At 41.6% G+C, this 16,330-nt stretch overlaps 1 protein-coding gene across 1 annotated transcript in view; it reads left to right on the top strand.

The window, feature by feature from the left end:
- Positions 1-16,330, top strand: part of ttc39c (tetratricopeptide repeat domain 39C) — a 116,340-nt gene that overhangs the window by 13,417 nt on the left and 86,593 nt on the right. Inside the window, exon 2 of the mRNA XM_078541168.1 lies at positions 12,818-12,866. Coding sequence (XP_078397294.1) covers positions 12,818-12,866 — 49 coding nt within the window. The remainder of the gene's footprint in view (positions 1-12,817; positions 12,867-16,330) is intronic.

Here is a 16,330-nt window from a genome sequence, read left to right as displayed (position 1 = left end):
ATCCAGTTTTACCTATGAAAATTAGCTTATTTCTGATTAGCATTGGAATTAGCAAAGGTTTGTTTACAAGACACACGGGTACATAGAGAAACTGAGTCTGTCTTCTCTTGTTAAAAGTTGTCAAGTCAAGTCAAATGATAAGTGCTTTGGTATGTAATGGTAATCTTGTGATGGTAATCTTGTGTCACAGATTTGGACTTGAGTTTCTCTATGCAAAATTCATAGAGTGAAGTATGTCTTTATGAGCGAGGACTTATGAGGGGAGTGAGTCATAGAATCATAGAAAGTTTATGGCACAGAACGAGGCCACTTGGCCCATCATGTCTGTGCTGGCTGCTAGATATGCTGAATATGTAGGCAGCTATGCAGTTGGCTTTCTTTTCCATTCTGCATTTGAATGGCATTTAAAGGAATTTTTAAAGTTGAAGTTAACTCTAAAATGCACTTCAGTTACCTTTCAATCAGCTATGGCCTGAAATCAGTGACAATACAATATTGACTGCATGATTGTGAGTGGTGACATTGCCAATCCAGGTTGTGACATTTAGGGTGGGGAACTGCTTGCTTCAGTAGCTAGAATCAGCAGAAAAGGAAATTGTGAAATGAATGGTCTGCACAGAGGGATGTGCTCTTTATTGAAATATTCTTTCTTCACCCATATGCAGATTTCTGTATTGATGATATACAATAAGTTAACCAAAATCGCTATTCTCAAATTCCACCACAATCCTTTAGTATATTCGTTTTGTTTAGGCTCTGTATTTTGTTGGTACTGGACAGGCTGCATTTATTGCCAAATCCCATTTGTGCTCAGCCTCGAACAGTTGTGGTCCGTTTGATGCTCCCTCAATGGCATTGTATAGGAAAATCCTGGGCATTGACCGAATGATGATAAAGGAATGCTGTTATATGTCCGAGGGTGTGTAGGGATGTTGTGTGACTAGAAGGTGGTGGTGCTGTATTACTATTCTTGTCTTTTTCATGGGTATGGATTTCAGAGGCAGAAAGGTGCTGTTAAAGTAAACGTGGTGTGTTATTGCTGCAGTACAGCTAAGCTACAGTCTGCTGTGAGGGGTGTTCATTTTGCAGACATCTTTGCCCTGGATGCTTGAGTGTTGTATTTGCCCCTGCCTGGTTGAATGTTGAGTATTCTATTAAAAACTCTTGACTTTAGTCTTCTGGATAGACGTTGTGTGGCCATCAGGTGAGTCATTCTTTGGAAAGTACTCAGCCTTTGTCTTGCTCTTGCGAGCACAATGCTAATCTGCTTGGTGCAGTTAAGCTTCAGGTTATAGTTGATCCACAAGATGTTGAAGAATGAGGTCTCTGCAATGGTGGTGGTGATGTTGAAGGAAGATTATGTGTAGATGGTCCATATTTCTTTTATTGGAGATGGATGCTGTGAGTCAGCTGTGTGGTCCGACCAATATCTGTTACTTGACAATCCAACCCAGGATGCTGTCCAGATGCTTCTGTAAGTGTCTTTGTTATTGGAGGAGCTGTGGGATAGCAGCACATAGCCTTTACAGTGATGTCCTGGAATTGCAGTGGTTGGCCTACGATAACTGCTACACCTTACCCAGGCTCCAGCTACTGGAGGAGTTTTCCTTTAGAAACCCATTGATCTCTGTTTTGTTAGGGCTGCCTGGTGTAAGATTTGGTTGGATGCTGCCTTGATGTTGGGGCCAGGTTGTTACATTTCCTCATACCAGACATTCTGTCACTGTTCATTACTGAGTAGGAACCAAATTTAAGATTGTATGAGCTGATTCACTCAGAACCTTTATAGATAGTGTAGAGAAGATTTTTCCTCACAGTTTTGACTGAATTTAGATCCAGGAGATGAAATCCCAGTCTAACCACAACACTCAGTTCTCCTTGTTGTTTTGCTTTCAGAATAAATTAATTGGCATTTTGCCTTGTTATGGATATACTCATGGGATATGACTGCACATTTCTTTTTTCACTGACTTTTGTATTTATATAGCAAAGTGCCAACCATGGCTCAGTGGACATCAGCTTCGCTTCTGGGTCAAGGTTGTGGTTTCAAGTCTCACTCCAGAGACAGAGCGCACAAAATATAACCGGATACGCCAGTGCAGTACTGAGGGAGTGCTGTATTGTCAGAGGTGCTGTCTTTCATATTAAATTTTAAGCCAAGGCCCAGCTATTGCCTCAGGTCATAGTCATTAACAGCACAGGGGCCCATCCAATTTCCTTTTGAAATCATTGATTGTTTCTTCATAGAAACTAGGAGCAGGAGTAGGCCATTCGGCCCTTCGAGCCTGCTCCGCCATTCATTATGATCATGGCTGATCATCCAACTCAATAGCCTGCTCCCGCTTTCTCCCCATACCCTTTGATTCCTTTTGCCCCAAGACACATATCTAACTCCTTCTTGAAAGCATACAATGTTTTGGTCTCAACTACTTTCTGTGGTAACGAATTCCACAGGCTCACCAATCTCTGGGTGAAGAAATTTCTCCTCATCTCAGTCCTAAATGGTCTACCCCATATCCTCAGATTGTGACCCCTGGTTCTGGACTCCCCCACCATCGGGAACATCCTTCCTGCATCTACCCTGTCTAGTCCTGTTAGAATTTTATAGGTTTCTAAGAGATCCCCTCTCATTCTACTGAACTCCAGAGAATATAATCCTAATTGACTCAATCTCTCCTCATATGTCAGTCCCGCCATCCCAGGAATCAGTTGGGTAAACCTTCGCTGCACTCCCTCTATAGCAAGTACATCCTTCCTCAGATAAGGAGACGAAAACTGCACACAATATTCCAGGTGTGGTCTCACCAAGGCCCTGTACAATTGCAGCAAGACATCCCTGTTCCTGTACTCGAATCCTCTGGCTACCCTCATATATCACCCTACTGGGCAGCGAGTTCCAGATCATTACCTCTCGCTGCACAAAGGTTCTTCCTCATGTTTCTCTTCCACATAACAGACTGTGGCTGCAACTCTCTCTGGCCAGGTTGATGGGGGGCCTGGGAGTCTCCCTGAAGCCCTGCCCCCCCCCCCCCTTTCCAAATCTGCTGCCTGGAGGCTGCCTGAAGACAGCTGCTATGGTACCAATACCAGTTCCAGTTGGACTCTAATCCAAGGCTTTGATTGGCCTGTTAATGGCAGGTAGCCATTCTGCTCTCTGCTTGGCATTCCCCCAAATGGCTCATGGATAGGATGACAAACCGGCAGGCAGTGCGAAATTACTTGCCCATCTTCCCCCATCAGACCATGTCCCAGATCTGTAATTGGAGTGGAAAAAGATTCCAGATGTCAGTTTGGATTGGTGTGCTTTCCACTCAGAAGACATTGCCATGTCTTTCCATGGTGTTTTAATGTTTTTCAAGAATTAGACAGCTGTGGAAGCAGTGTTCTTTCCTCAAGGTCAACTTCTCCTTTAATCTATTCTAGTAGATGAATGGAATTGTGGTGATAACATTTTTGTACCTAGTGTTACAACCAGGGGAGGAGGGATCAAATGGCTGCCCAATTTTCCTCTCCTTGTTTGACTGCAACAGATATTTTGTTTTAAAAAGATTACACTTGCCAATTCAGTGAGTACTTAGCTGTTTACACACTCTAATTATAAAAGGAGCAATCAAAAAATCAATCAGACAAGCTTTGAGTTTAACAAAGTAGGAGGTTAGCTCTATTATATTTAAACTAGTCTGGGTAAAATAATAACATATGCTGTGACTTCCATACACACTCTCAGAAACACCAAGTCCACACACAAATACAAAGTAGGGGATGATAGATTGGCCAAATTAGAGACCGTAAGAAATAAGTTTACTATTCGTACCCTGGAGACTTTACAGACTTCAGGCTTCCGATTAAGATGTAGATACCGGAGTTGGTTGATCCAAGAGGAGGCACAGCTGTGGAGTTGAGTTCGTTGTTTAAAATCTCTGTCTACTGCAGAATGGAGACAAAGTCAAATTAGGCCGGGTCCAAACTTATTAGATAGATGAAGCAGGAGCTCTACTTGTCTCAACTGTCAGTTCCGTTCTGATGAGAATCCCGTGTGCCTAAAAACATAAGACTTGGCTGGTACTGTGATCTTGCTCCTACTGCCAGTAATTCGAACATAATTGTATATTCCGATTATAACTTGATTAGCCCGCCTGTAAAGCTACCTTAAAAATTAAGGTCTTTTGTCCAAGAAACTGCCAATTTCTTGACTACTTTGAATGCTTTGTAGTATCAAGGAGACCTAGCAAAACTGAAGTCAATGGGAATCAGCGAAAAACTCTCCACGAGTTGGAGTCGTACATGGCACAAAGGAAGATGGTTGTGGTTGTTGGAGGTCAATCATCTCAGTCCTGGGACATTGCTACAAGGGTTTCTCAGGGTAGTGTCCTAAGCCCAAATATCTTCAGCTGCTTCATCAATAGAATAGGTCATAGAATAAAAAGGAAAGTAGGCACTTGGATAAGAAATTGGCTGAGTGACAGGAAACAGAGTGTAGTGATAAATGGTTGTTTTTCAGATTGGAGGAAAGGTTGTAATGGAGTTCAGTCAGTTTGGGACCCTTGCTCTTCCTGACATACATTAATGACCTAGACTGTGGTGTGCAGGGCATAATTTCAAAATTTGCAGATGATACGAAGATTGGAAAAGTTGTCACCTGTGATGGGGATAGTCTTGAACTTCAAAAGGACATAGAGATGTTGGTGGATTGGGCAGACAAGTGGCAGATGAAGTTAAATGCAGAGAAGTGTGAGAGGATTCATTTTGGCAGAAAAAATATGGTCAGCAAATATAAAATAACGGGAGAGCCTCTAATGGAGGTGCAGGAACAGAGGGACCTTGGTGTATACATACATAGGTCATTGAAGGTGGCAGGACATGTTGAGAGAGAAGTTAATAAAGCAAATGGTATCTTAGGCTCTATTAGTAGGGGCATTGAGTACAAGAGTAAAGAGGTCATGTCGAACTTGTTTAAGACAATAGTTAGGCCTCATCAGTAGTACTGTGTCCAGTTCTGGGTGCCATACTTGAGAAGGGATGTGAAGGTTTTGGAGAGAGTACAGAGGAGGTTCACAAGAATGATTCCAGTGATAAAGAATTGTAGTCATGAGGATAGATTGAAGAAGTTGGGACTGTTTTCCTTGGAGAAAAGCAGGCTGAGAGAAGACTTGATAGAGGTATTCAAGATCAAGGTATGGACAGGGTAAATAGTGACAAACTGTTCCCACTCAAGAGAACATCAAGAACTAGAGGGCACAGATTCAAAATAATTGGCAAAGAGAGTAAATGTGATATGAGGAAAAATATTTCACCCAGAGGGTTGTTGGAGTCTGGAACAAACTTCCTGGAAGGATGGTGGAGGCAGGTTTGATCAAGAAGGGAAGATAGAGAATGTGCAAGGTTATAGGGATAAGGCAGGGGAGTGGGACTAGGTGGAATGCTCTTTCAGAGAGCCAGTGCTGACTTGATGGGCTGAATGGCCTCCTTCTGCACTGTAAAGATACTATTAAATTACCCTTTGAATGGTTCGTCTTCAGCTGATGAATACTGTAGGTACTTGTCAACAGGGCAGGAAGGGGGGGTCTTTCATAGCCCTGGGGATGGGTGGAGGAGGGGTATGTGACTTTTCGAAAGGACAGGCAGGAAGGAAAGAGTGGTGGGGTGTATGATAGCAAAAAATGACCTTGGATCGGAAGATGTAGAATCCATATAGATTGAGGTAAGGAATAACAAGGGGAAGAAGGCACTAGTGGGAATAGTCTATAGGCCCCTAACAGTAGCTACACTGTAGGACAGAGAATTAATCAGAAGATAATGAGGGCATGTAGAAAAGGCAGTACATTAATCATGGGTGACTTTTAATCTTCATGTGGATTGGGAAAATCAAATTGGCAGAGGTAGCCACGAGCAGGAATTCATAGAGTGTGTTCAGGACAGTTTCCTAGAACAATATGTTGTGGATCCAAGCAGGGTTCAGGTTATTTTGGATCTGGTCATGTGTAATAAGGCAGGATCAATAAATGATCTCAGAGTAAAGAGCCCCCTAGTAAACAGTGACCATAACATGGTAGAATTTAGCATTCAGTTTGAGAATGAGAAACTTGGGTTGGAAACAACTGTGCTAAACTGAAATAAGGGTAATTACAAAGGAATGAGGGTGGAGTTGGTTGAAGTGGACTGGGAAAGGAGTTTAGCAGAAAAGACGGTTGATGAACAATTGCAGACATTTCAGAAAATAGTTCATGATTCTCAACAAAGATATACCCCAGTGAGGAAGAAGGATTCAAAGAAGGATAAACCAACAATGGTTAACCAGGGAAGTTAAGGATGGTATCAAATTGAAAGAAAAAACATACAATGTGGCAAAGATTGGTGGTAAGCTAGAGGATTGGGAAAGTTTTTAAAAACAAAAAAAGATGACTAAAAAAAAAGATGGAGAAGATAAACTTTGAGGCTAAACTAGCAAGTAATGTAAAAACAGTTAGAGCTTCTTTAAATATATAAAAATGAAGAGAGAGGCCAAAGTGAACATGGACACCCTCCAGAATGAGGCTGTGGAAATAATAATGGGGAACCAGGAAATGGCAGAGAAGTTGAATAAATACTTTGCATCAGTCTTCACGGTAGAAGACACTAAAAGCATTCCAAAAATGCTAAATAATCAAGGGCAAAAGGTGGGGGGGGCAGGAAATAAATACAATAACTATCACTAGGGAAAAAGTACTAGGGAAACTAATGGAGCTAATGGCCGTTAAGTCCCTCAGACCTGATGGGTTGCATCCTAGGATATTAAAGGAAGTAGCTGTACAAGTAGTGGATGCACTGGTAGTAACCTTCCAAGGATCCTTAGATCCTGGAAAAGTCCCAGAAGATTAGAAATCTGCTAATGTAACACTCTTATTCAAAAACGGAGGGAGATAAAAACAGATAACTATAGGCCAGTTAGCTTAACACCCGTCATTGGGAAAATGTTGAAGTCTATTATAAAGGATGTAATGTCAGAGCATTTAGGAATGCATAGTTTAATCAAGCAGAGTCAACATGGCTTCATGAAGGAAAAATCACGCCTGACAAATTTATTAGAATTCTTCAAGGAGGTAGCAAGCAGGATAGATAAAGGGGAACCAGTAGATGTAATATATTTGGATGTCCAAAAGGCTTTTGATAAGATACCACACATAAGGCTACTTAATAAGATAAGAGCCCATGGTGTTGGGGTAGTATATTAGCATGTAGATGCAAATAATAAAGTTGAAGTGCTGCCTTGACAAAACTTTGTTGTAGGAATATATTGATGGGTAATTTATAATGTGGAGGATAGTAGCTGTGCAAAAAATGGCAGTTTAACTTGATGTCTTTTCTCTCATTTTACATGGAGTTGGATCACAGATCAACCTTAGAAGGGTTCAGCACAGAAGGAGGCCATTTGACCCAGCGAGTCTGCTCCAGCTCTTTTGAAGAGGAACTTAGTTAGTCCCACTGCTTTACTGTTTCCCCAGCATACTCTTCTCTCTCAAATAGTCATCCAATTCACTTTAGAAGTCAGCTGATGAATGTGTTTCAACACCACATCAGACAATGATTTTGATTATTTTGTTTATTCTTTCATGGGATGTGGGTGTTGCTGGCTAGGCCAGCATTTATTGCCCACCCTTAATTGCCCTTGAAAAGGTGGTAGTGAGCTGCCTCTTGAACCGCGACAGTCCATGTGGTGTAGGTACACCTACAGTGCTGTTCGGAGGGAGATCCAGGATTTTGACCCAATGACATTAAGGGAATAGGGATATAATTCCCAGTCGGGATGGTGTGTGACTTCGGGGGAAATTGCAGTTGGTGTTCCTATGCGCCTGCTGTCCTTGCCCTTGTAGCTTGTGGATTTGGAAGTGCTGTCGCAGGAGCCATGGTGAGTTGTTGCAGTGCATCTTGTGGATGGCACACATTGCCACTGTGCATTGGTGGTGGAGAGAGTGAATGTTTGTGGATGGGGTACCAATCAAGTGGTCTGCTTTGTCCTGGATGGTGTCAAGCTTCTTGTGTTGTTGGAGCTGCACTCATCCAGGCAAGTAGAGAGTATTCCATCACACCCCTGACTTGTGCATTGTAGATGGTGGACAGATTTTGGGGAGACAGGAGATGAGTTACTTGCCACAGAATTCCTAGCCTCTGACCTGCTCTTGTAGCCACAATATTTATATGGCTAGTCCAGTTCTGTTTCTGCTCAATGGTAAGCCACCAGGATGTTGATAGTGGGGGATTCAGTGATGGTAATGCCAATGAACATCAAGGGGAGATGGTTGGATTCTTTCTTGTTGAAGATGATCATTGCCTGGCACTTGTGTGGCATGAATGTTACTTGCCACTTGTCAACCCAAGCTGAATGTTATCCAACTCCTGCTGCATATTGGCAGGGACTGCTTCAGCATCTGAAGAGACGCAAATAATGCTGAATGTTGTGCAATTATCAGCGAACATCCCCACTTCTGACCTTATGATTGAAGGAAGGTCATTGCTGAAGCAGCTGAAAATGGTTAGGCCTAGGACACTACCCTGAGGAACTCCCGCAGCGATGTCCTGAGACTGAGATGCTTAGCCTCTAACAATTACAACCATCTTCCTTTGTGTTGCGTATGACTCCAACCGGTGGAGAGTTTCCCCCTGATTTGTATTGACTCCAGTTTTGTTACAGCTCCTTGATACCACACAGTCAAATGCTGTCTTGATGTCAAGGGCAGTCACTCTCACCTCAAGTTCAGCTGTTTTGTCCATGTATGAACCAAGGCTGTAATAAAGTCAGGAGTGGCCCCTGGTGGCACCCAGGCATAGCGTCAGTGAGCAGGTTATTGCTCAGCAAATGCCGCTTGATAGCACTGTCACCGACACCTTCCATCACTTTGCTATTGCTCAAGAGTAGACTGATAAGGTGGTAATTGGTCTAGCTGGGTTTGCTCTTTTTGTGTACAGGACATACCTGTGCAATTTTCCACGTTGCCATATAGATCAAGGGCAGTGGCTGTACTGCAACAGTTTGGCTAGGGGGCGCAGCTAGTTCTGGAGCACAAATCTTCCAACTATTGCTGGAATGTTGGCAGGGCCCATTGCCTTTCCATATCTAGTACCTTCAGCCATTTCTTGCTGAAGTGAATCGAATAGGCTGAGGACTGGCATCTTTCTGGAGGGGGGCTGAGATGGATCATCATCCACTCCACACTTCTGGTTGAAGATTGTTGCGAATGCTTCAACCTTATATTTTGCACTGATGTGCTGGGCTCACCTATCATTGTGGATGGGGATATTTGTGGAGTCACATCCTCTAGCTAGTTGTTTAATTGTCCTCCACCATTCACAAATGGATGTGGTAGGACTGCAGAGCTTAGATCCGATCAGTTGATTCAAAAAAATGTGTGTAAAAAGAGAAGTCTAAAGGCACTGTATCTGAAATCACGGGGCATTCGCAATAAAGTAGATGAATTAACCGTGCAAATAGATGTAAACAGATATGATAATGATTGCGATTACAGAGACATGGCTGCAGGGTGACCAAGGCTGGGAACTGAATATCCAAGGGTATTCGATATTTAGGAAGGACGGGCACAAAGGAAAAGGTGGTGGTGTGGCATTGTTAGTTAATTTAAGGATGAAATCAGTGCAATAGTGAGAGAAGGATATTGGCTCAGAAAATCTAAATGTAGAATCAGTCTGGGTGGAGCTAAGAAGCAACAATGCGTGGAACACATTAGTGGGCGTTGTCTGTAGGCCTCCAAACAGTAGTGGCTAAACAGGAAATTAGAGATGCATGTAACAAGGGTGCTACAGTAATCATGGGTGACTTTAATCTACATCTAGACTGGGCAAACCAAATTAGCAATAATACTGCGGCAAATGAATTCCTGGAGTATGTACGAGATGGGGTATTTTTTTTTAAGACCAGCATGTTGAGGAACCAATTAGGGAACAGGCTATGCTTGATTTGGTTTTGTGCAATGAGAAGGGGTTAATTAATAATCATGTTGTGCGGGGTCCTTTAGGGGACAGTGATCATCATATGATAGAATTCTTCCTTAGGTTGGAAAGTGAAGTAGTCCAAACCGAAACTAGGGTCCTAAATCTAAACAAAGGAAACTACAACGGTATGGGGATTATGAGGCACGGTGGTGGATAGGCAATGACTAATATTTAGGGAATGAATGTATGCATTGCAAGATTTATGTATTCCTTTCTGATGTAAAAGCACAACAGGAAAAGTGGCCCAACCATGGCTAACAAAAGAAATTAAGAATAGTATTAGATCCAAAGAGGGGTTATATAAAGTTGCTAGAAAAAGTAGCAAACCTGAGGATTGGGAGCAGTTTAGAATTCAGGAAATGAGTTCCAAGAGATTGATTAAGAGGGGGAAAAATAGAGCATGAGAGTAAACTTGCAAAGAACATAAGAGGACTGTAAAAGCTTTTATAAGTATGTAAGAAAAAAAAGATTGGTGAAGACAAATGTAGGTCCCTTACAGTCTGAATCAGGAGGATTTATAATAGAGAGCAAGGAAATGGCAGAGCAATTAAACAACTACTTTAGTCTTCACGGAGGAAGACACAAGTAACTTCCCAGAAATGCTAGGGAATGGAGGGTCGAGTGAGAAGGAGGAATTGAAGGAAATTAGTATTACTGAAACAACAGTGCTGGAGAAATTAATGGGACTGAAAGCTGGTAATCTATATCCCAGGGTACTAAAGGAGGTGGCCATGGAAATAGTGGATGCATTGGTTGTCATCTTTTGGATGCAGGGATTATGTTTCCTGTGGCTGGTGGGGTCTAGAACAAGGGGTTACGGTCTCAGGATATGGGATACAATATTTAGGACTGAGATGAGGAGAAACTTCTTCGCTCAGAGGGTGGTGAACCTGTGGAACTTTTTACCACAGAAGGCTATTTAAGAAGGAAATAGATTTCTTGACTCTAAAGGCATCAAGGGGTATGGGGAGAGAGCAGGAGTATGGCGTTGAGATAGAGAATCAGCCATGATCATATTGAATGGCGGAGTAGGCTCGAAGGGCCGAATGACCTACTCCTCCTATTTTCTATGTTTCTATGGATCGCTTAGCTCTGTCGATTGCATGCTGCTTCCACTGCTTGGCATGCACGCAGCCCTGTGTTGTAGCTTCACCAGGTTGACACCTCATTTTTAGGTATGCCTGGTGCTGCATCTGGCATGCCTTCCTGCACTCTTCGTTGAACCAGGGTTAATCCCCTGGCTTGATGGTAATGGTAGAGTGGGGGTTATGTCAGGCCATGCAGATTGTGGTTGAGTACAATTCTGCTGCTGATGGCCATCAATGCCTCATGGATTCCCAGTTTTGTGTTGCTAGATCTGTTTGAAATCTATCCCATTTAGTACAGTGATAGTGCCACACAACACGGTAGAGGGTGTTCTCATTGTGATGCAGGGACTTCATCTCCACAAGAACTGTGCAGTGGTCATTCCTATCAAAACTGTCATGAACAGATGCATCTACGATATGTAGATTGGTGAGGATGAGGTCAAGTAGGTTTTCTCAGTCGCTGGCTGCCTCACCACCACCGCAGACGCAGTCTAGCAGCTTTGATCTTTAGAACTTGGCCAGCTCAGTCAGTAGTGGTGCTACTGAGCCTCTCTTGGTGAAGGGTATTGAAGCCCCCCACCCTGAACACATTCTGTTCCCTGTTCACTCAGCACCTTCAGTGCTTCTTCCAAGTTGTGTTCCATAAGGAGGAGTTCGGATTCATCAGCTGGGGCACATGGTAGATGGTAACCAACAGGAGGTTTCCTTACCCATGTTTGACCTGATGCCATGAGACTTCATGAGGTCTGGAGTTGATGTTGAGGACTCCCAGGGCAGCTCCCTCTCGACTATATACCATTGTGCCACCACCTCAAGGATGCTGATGGTGGTGCCTGGGACTTTGTCTGTAAGAAATTATTCTGTGAGTATGACTATGTCAGGCTGTTGCTTGACTAGGCTGTGAGACAGAGCGCCCAATTTTGGCACAAGCACCTACTTATTAGTAAGGAGGACTTTAAAGAGTGGACAGGGCTGGGTTTGCCGTTGTTTCCAGTGGCTAGTTCGATGCTGGGTGGTCAGACCAGTTTCATTCCTTTTACGATTGGTAGTAGTTTGATACAACTGAGTGGCTTGCTAGGCCATTTCAGGGAGCAGTTAAGAGTTACCTACATTACTGTGTCTGGAGTCACATGTAAGCCAGATCAGGTAAAGATGGAAGATTTCCTCCTCTAAAGGACATTTAGTGAACCAGATGGCTTTTTAAGACAGCCAACAGTGGTTTCATGGTCACTATTACTGAGACCAGCTTTTAATTCCAGATTTATTAATTGAATTTAAATTCCACCAGCTGCCATGTTGAGATTCAAACCCGTGTTCTAAGAGTATTAGTCTTTGCTTTGGGATTGCCAGTCTAGTGACATTACCACTGTGCCATTACCTCCTCCGATAATAGCAAAACAAGCCTGAGGAGCTAAATGACCTAATCAGGATGGAATTGTTAATTGGAAACTGAGAGGCTATTGCATGTGCTATGCAAAACTGGACCTTAGAATTAAATGGTTAATTACATGGCAGCCATATATTGTATGGCTTTTGGTTGTGTAAATAAGCTGGTTAAATGTATAGTTGTGATTTAAGGCTTTCATAGTGTTAACAAGTGACATTGTTCTGATACTAATTATTCACATCTGGTAAAGGTACAGTAGGTATGTTTTGTGTTTCATTTGGGGTATTATAAAGTATGAGTAGAATAAAGAACTTATTGCAGTTTTTAATTGTATATAATTTTCACGTATCCTTTGTAGGCACAACAGTCCTCTGATGAGCTTTGGAGCAAGTTTTGTTAGTTTCTTGGTGAGTAACCATACAAGTACTGTGTGTGTATGTATTTTGTCAATTTTGATCACAAAAAGGAATTAGTCATTAATTATTAGACCATCCTTTGCTGCAAACCCATTAATTAAATGGTCTTAAATGCACATATTTCTACATCAAATAATGCATATCGATCACAATATAAGAGAATCTGAATATGACATCAAATATGGTTATAACGAACCCATTGATTGTGTTTGACCAAGTCTTAACATACTGTCTCTAAGCAGTAGTCACAGAGAAGTGAACAATAGTACCCTGCTTTTTCACCGGGTGGAGAGTCATAACCTTAATACTTCAGTTTTTGTCTCTCCAAATTGTGAAGGAAAGCTAAAGACTTTATAGGCCTCTAGTAACGCATTGCCCTTGAGTCATTATGGTGTGATAAAAGTTATTTCGGACAGAACTTCCAGTATGAGGTTACAGGTCTCTGATATCAGTGTAACAAGATTGTGGAACTTTAAAAATAAGCCCCGTCCCCAGGCTGTATTAATTTTCAACACTTTAAAATTGAGTTACTCGCAGTGGTGAATTGCCACTGATTTTAAAGGACTTGTTATGACCCAGCAGTTGGTAAAGGGGAGTTATTTAAAAATCCCAGAGGGAAATTTTAAGCAACTGTCATAACCTATATTTTTAAGTGGTATCTTTGAGATGCAGTGAAATATATACACATGGCTACAAATTACTACTATCATAACTTTTGATAAATTTCCAAACTAATCTCCATTAAGGCAGCAACAACCCAGAGACTTAACCAGACACCGGGCAAAGCATTTTCACCTTACAAATTCAAAATGAGGTTCCTCTCACTTTGGTTCCTGTGGAGACAGTTGGAGGCTTACAGCTACTTTGATCTCACATTGTCTCTGCCCTGCAAACACGAAAACTATCAGTTATATCCAGCACATCTCATTGAATGTAAATTCACATTGTATCACCAGCCTCTTTGAACTCCACCTCTTGTAACAATAAGACCCCTTTCATAGTTCCAATTTTATTAGTAATATAAACATGTTGCTTGGTCTCTGCTAGCAAGGTACTGGATTTCACCCCACTCCTTGAATGCTCTATTCAAAAAAAATGTAAATGCACTCTACTTCTCTTACATCTCAAAATTAGCACACATCAAAGCACCCAGACTAGCTGGTTTTAATCCAATTAAGACCCACCCACAGACTAAACCTCTATTTTAAAAGAAAAAATATTTTCCAATAATATTATATATGTTAATAGCTTCATAACAGGACTGTTGCTGTGATAAATCTATTTTTATCTGTATTAATCAACCTATAGCAAGTGATCACTTAAATATATTTTTAAAAGCAATTTTAAAAATAAACTGTTTTTAAACTCTGCTGGATTGCATTAGTTCATGACAGATTTTACATTTGGTGATATGCAAATTAGTTTGACCAGAAATTTGCTTGTGGTTGGTGGGGAGGAGAGACAATTGTCAGAAAACCACTGCCCAGCTGTATCATCTTTGACAGATTGATCACTTTTGTACACTGGGATCTGCAATCCCATTTGTAAATTGACTATGTAAAAAGATTGAATGCATTGATTTTATAACCTTGCTGACTCAATGAAACCATTATCTCCCACGTATGTAAGGGTCATGTATTCTTTAGTGGTGCATTTTGTCTCTTGAGGAATGCCCAGACTTAGTTGTCATTGCACATTGCTCTTATGGCTTTAGCGAGTGGTGTATTTTATGGTATTTATTTTATTTGGTCAAAAGACTTAATTTTACAATAAAGGAAAATGATACAAGGGCTCAATGTTTCATGTGCAATTGCTTGAACCGCCATTGAGGTTTATATTTTAATGCAATGAATATTTAAAACAATTCAGTGTTGCAAAACCTGTGGAGCGGGAATCTAGCTACCTATCACCAACGATGGGAAACTAAGATCATCTTGCTTGGAATAACACTCACTAATGAGGTGAAGGAATAGTGGAAAACCACTGATGTCTTGTGTCGTAGACTTAGCCTGCTTAATTTTCATAGACTGACACAGGAGGCCATATCATTCAGCCCATCACGCCTATGCTGGCTCTTGAAAGGCTAACCAATTAGTCCAATTAGATTCCTTTTATAGCAACTGCAAGGTTTTCAGTCCCATTACAATGGATTTATCTCTGGTCATTTTCCATTGCTATCAAAGTAACAGCCCTCCCCCTCCTCGCCATTTCCCTTCCACTCATACTAACAAAGCCCAGCTTCCACTATTCAGTCCTCAATCCCCAGCAGATGTGGTTTATCTGCACCCTTCAGTTATTCTGGATTTCTCCGTAGCCCAGCAAATTTGAGTAATCACTTTTTTTAGAAATACTTTCTTTAAAGTCTGCTGACCTTTTTAGATTGCATAGGAAAAAGGAAGATGCAGCTATTTAATCACCATTCCAATGTATATTAATGCAACTTTTCACTGGCCTGGTGGATTAATGGCATAAAACAATGACATAAAAGTAAAATATTATAAATGGCATTAGATTTGATAGTTGTTCATATTGATGAGGGGCCTGGGACAGGATAGATTGGGAGAAACTGTTCCCATTGGTGGAAGGATCAAGAACCCAAGGGCACAGAATTAAAGTAGTTGGCAAAAGGAGCAATGACAACATGAGCAAAAACTTTTTCACTTGGTGAATGGTTAGGACCTGGAATGCGCAGCCTGACAGTGTGATGGAGGCAGGTTCAATCGAGCATTCAAGAGGAAATTGGATTGCTATCTGAAAAGGAAGAATGTTCAGGGCTACGGGGAGAAAGCAGGGCAACTGGCACTATGTGAACTGCTTCTTCGGCAAGTCAGCACAAACACGATGGGCTGAATGGCCTCCTGTGCTGTAACCATTCTCTGATTCTGTAACATCATGCAGATTGGAAGGTTGCACATTTTCATTCCTCGCATAGTTGGCTTGGGTAGCTGAATTGCTACATTTGACGTTAGTGCTCCTGGACTAGGGAAAATAGTAATTAGCATTCGCTTTCAAGACCTATTCGCCCTGGTTCCCTGTAAAATTGTCAATCTCACATTCAATTGCTGTTCTAAATAAAAGCTGAGAATTTTTAGTTTCGACTTGGAAGTGGCTGCTATCCATAGAGATTCTGGAATAAATAGGACTATGACTGACAGGGAAAATATTCACTCTTCAGGCTTGACTCTGAAACACCATACAAGGCCATTAATTCTCAGGTATTAAAATCTTTTGACCCTGAAAGGAATAGATTGAATATGTAGCCTTGGGACTTTCTTCATTTTATAACCTGAAAAGAAGTCATCCTTTTCATAAATAAACCTGACTGTGCTACAAACTGAACGGGAGGGTAATACTGCCAGACCTCTGTGCGTTTGCAGGTGTAACCTATTTGGTTTGAGATTTTAATACTTAGAAAGTAAAGGCATCATCTCTGAAAGTATTGTCTTACTAGTACA

Source organism: Cetorhinus maximus, chromosome 4 (assembly GCF_964194155.1).
Source record: "Cetorhinus maximus chromosome 4, sCetMax3.hap1.1, whole genome shotgun sequence".
In the NCBI taxonomy this organism is placed as follows: domain Eukaryota; kingdom Metazoa; phylum Chordata; class Chondrichthyes; order Lamniformes; family Cetorhinidae; genus Cetorhinus; species Cetorhinus maximus.
This window is presented reverse-complemented; position numbering and strand designations above follow the sequence as displayed.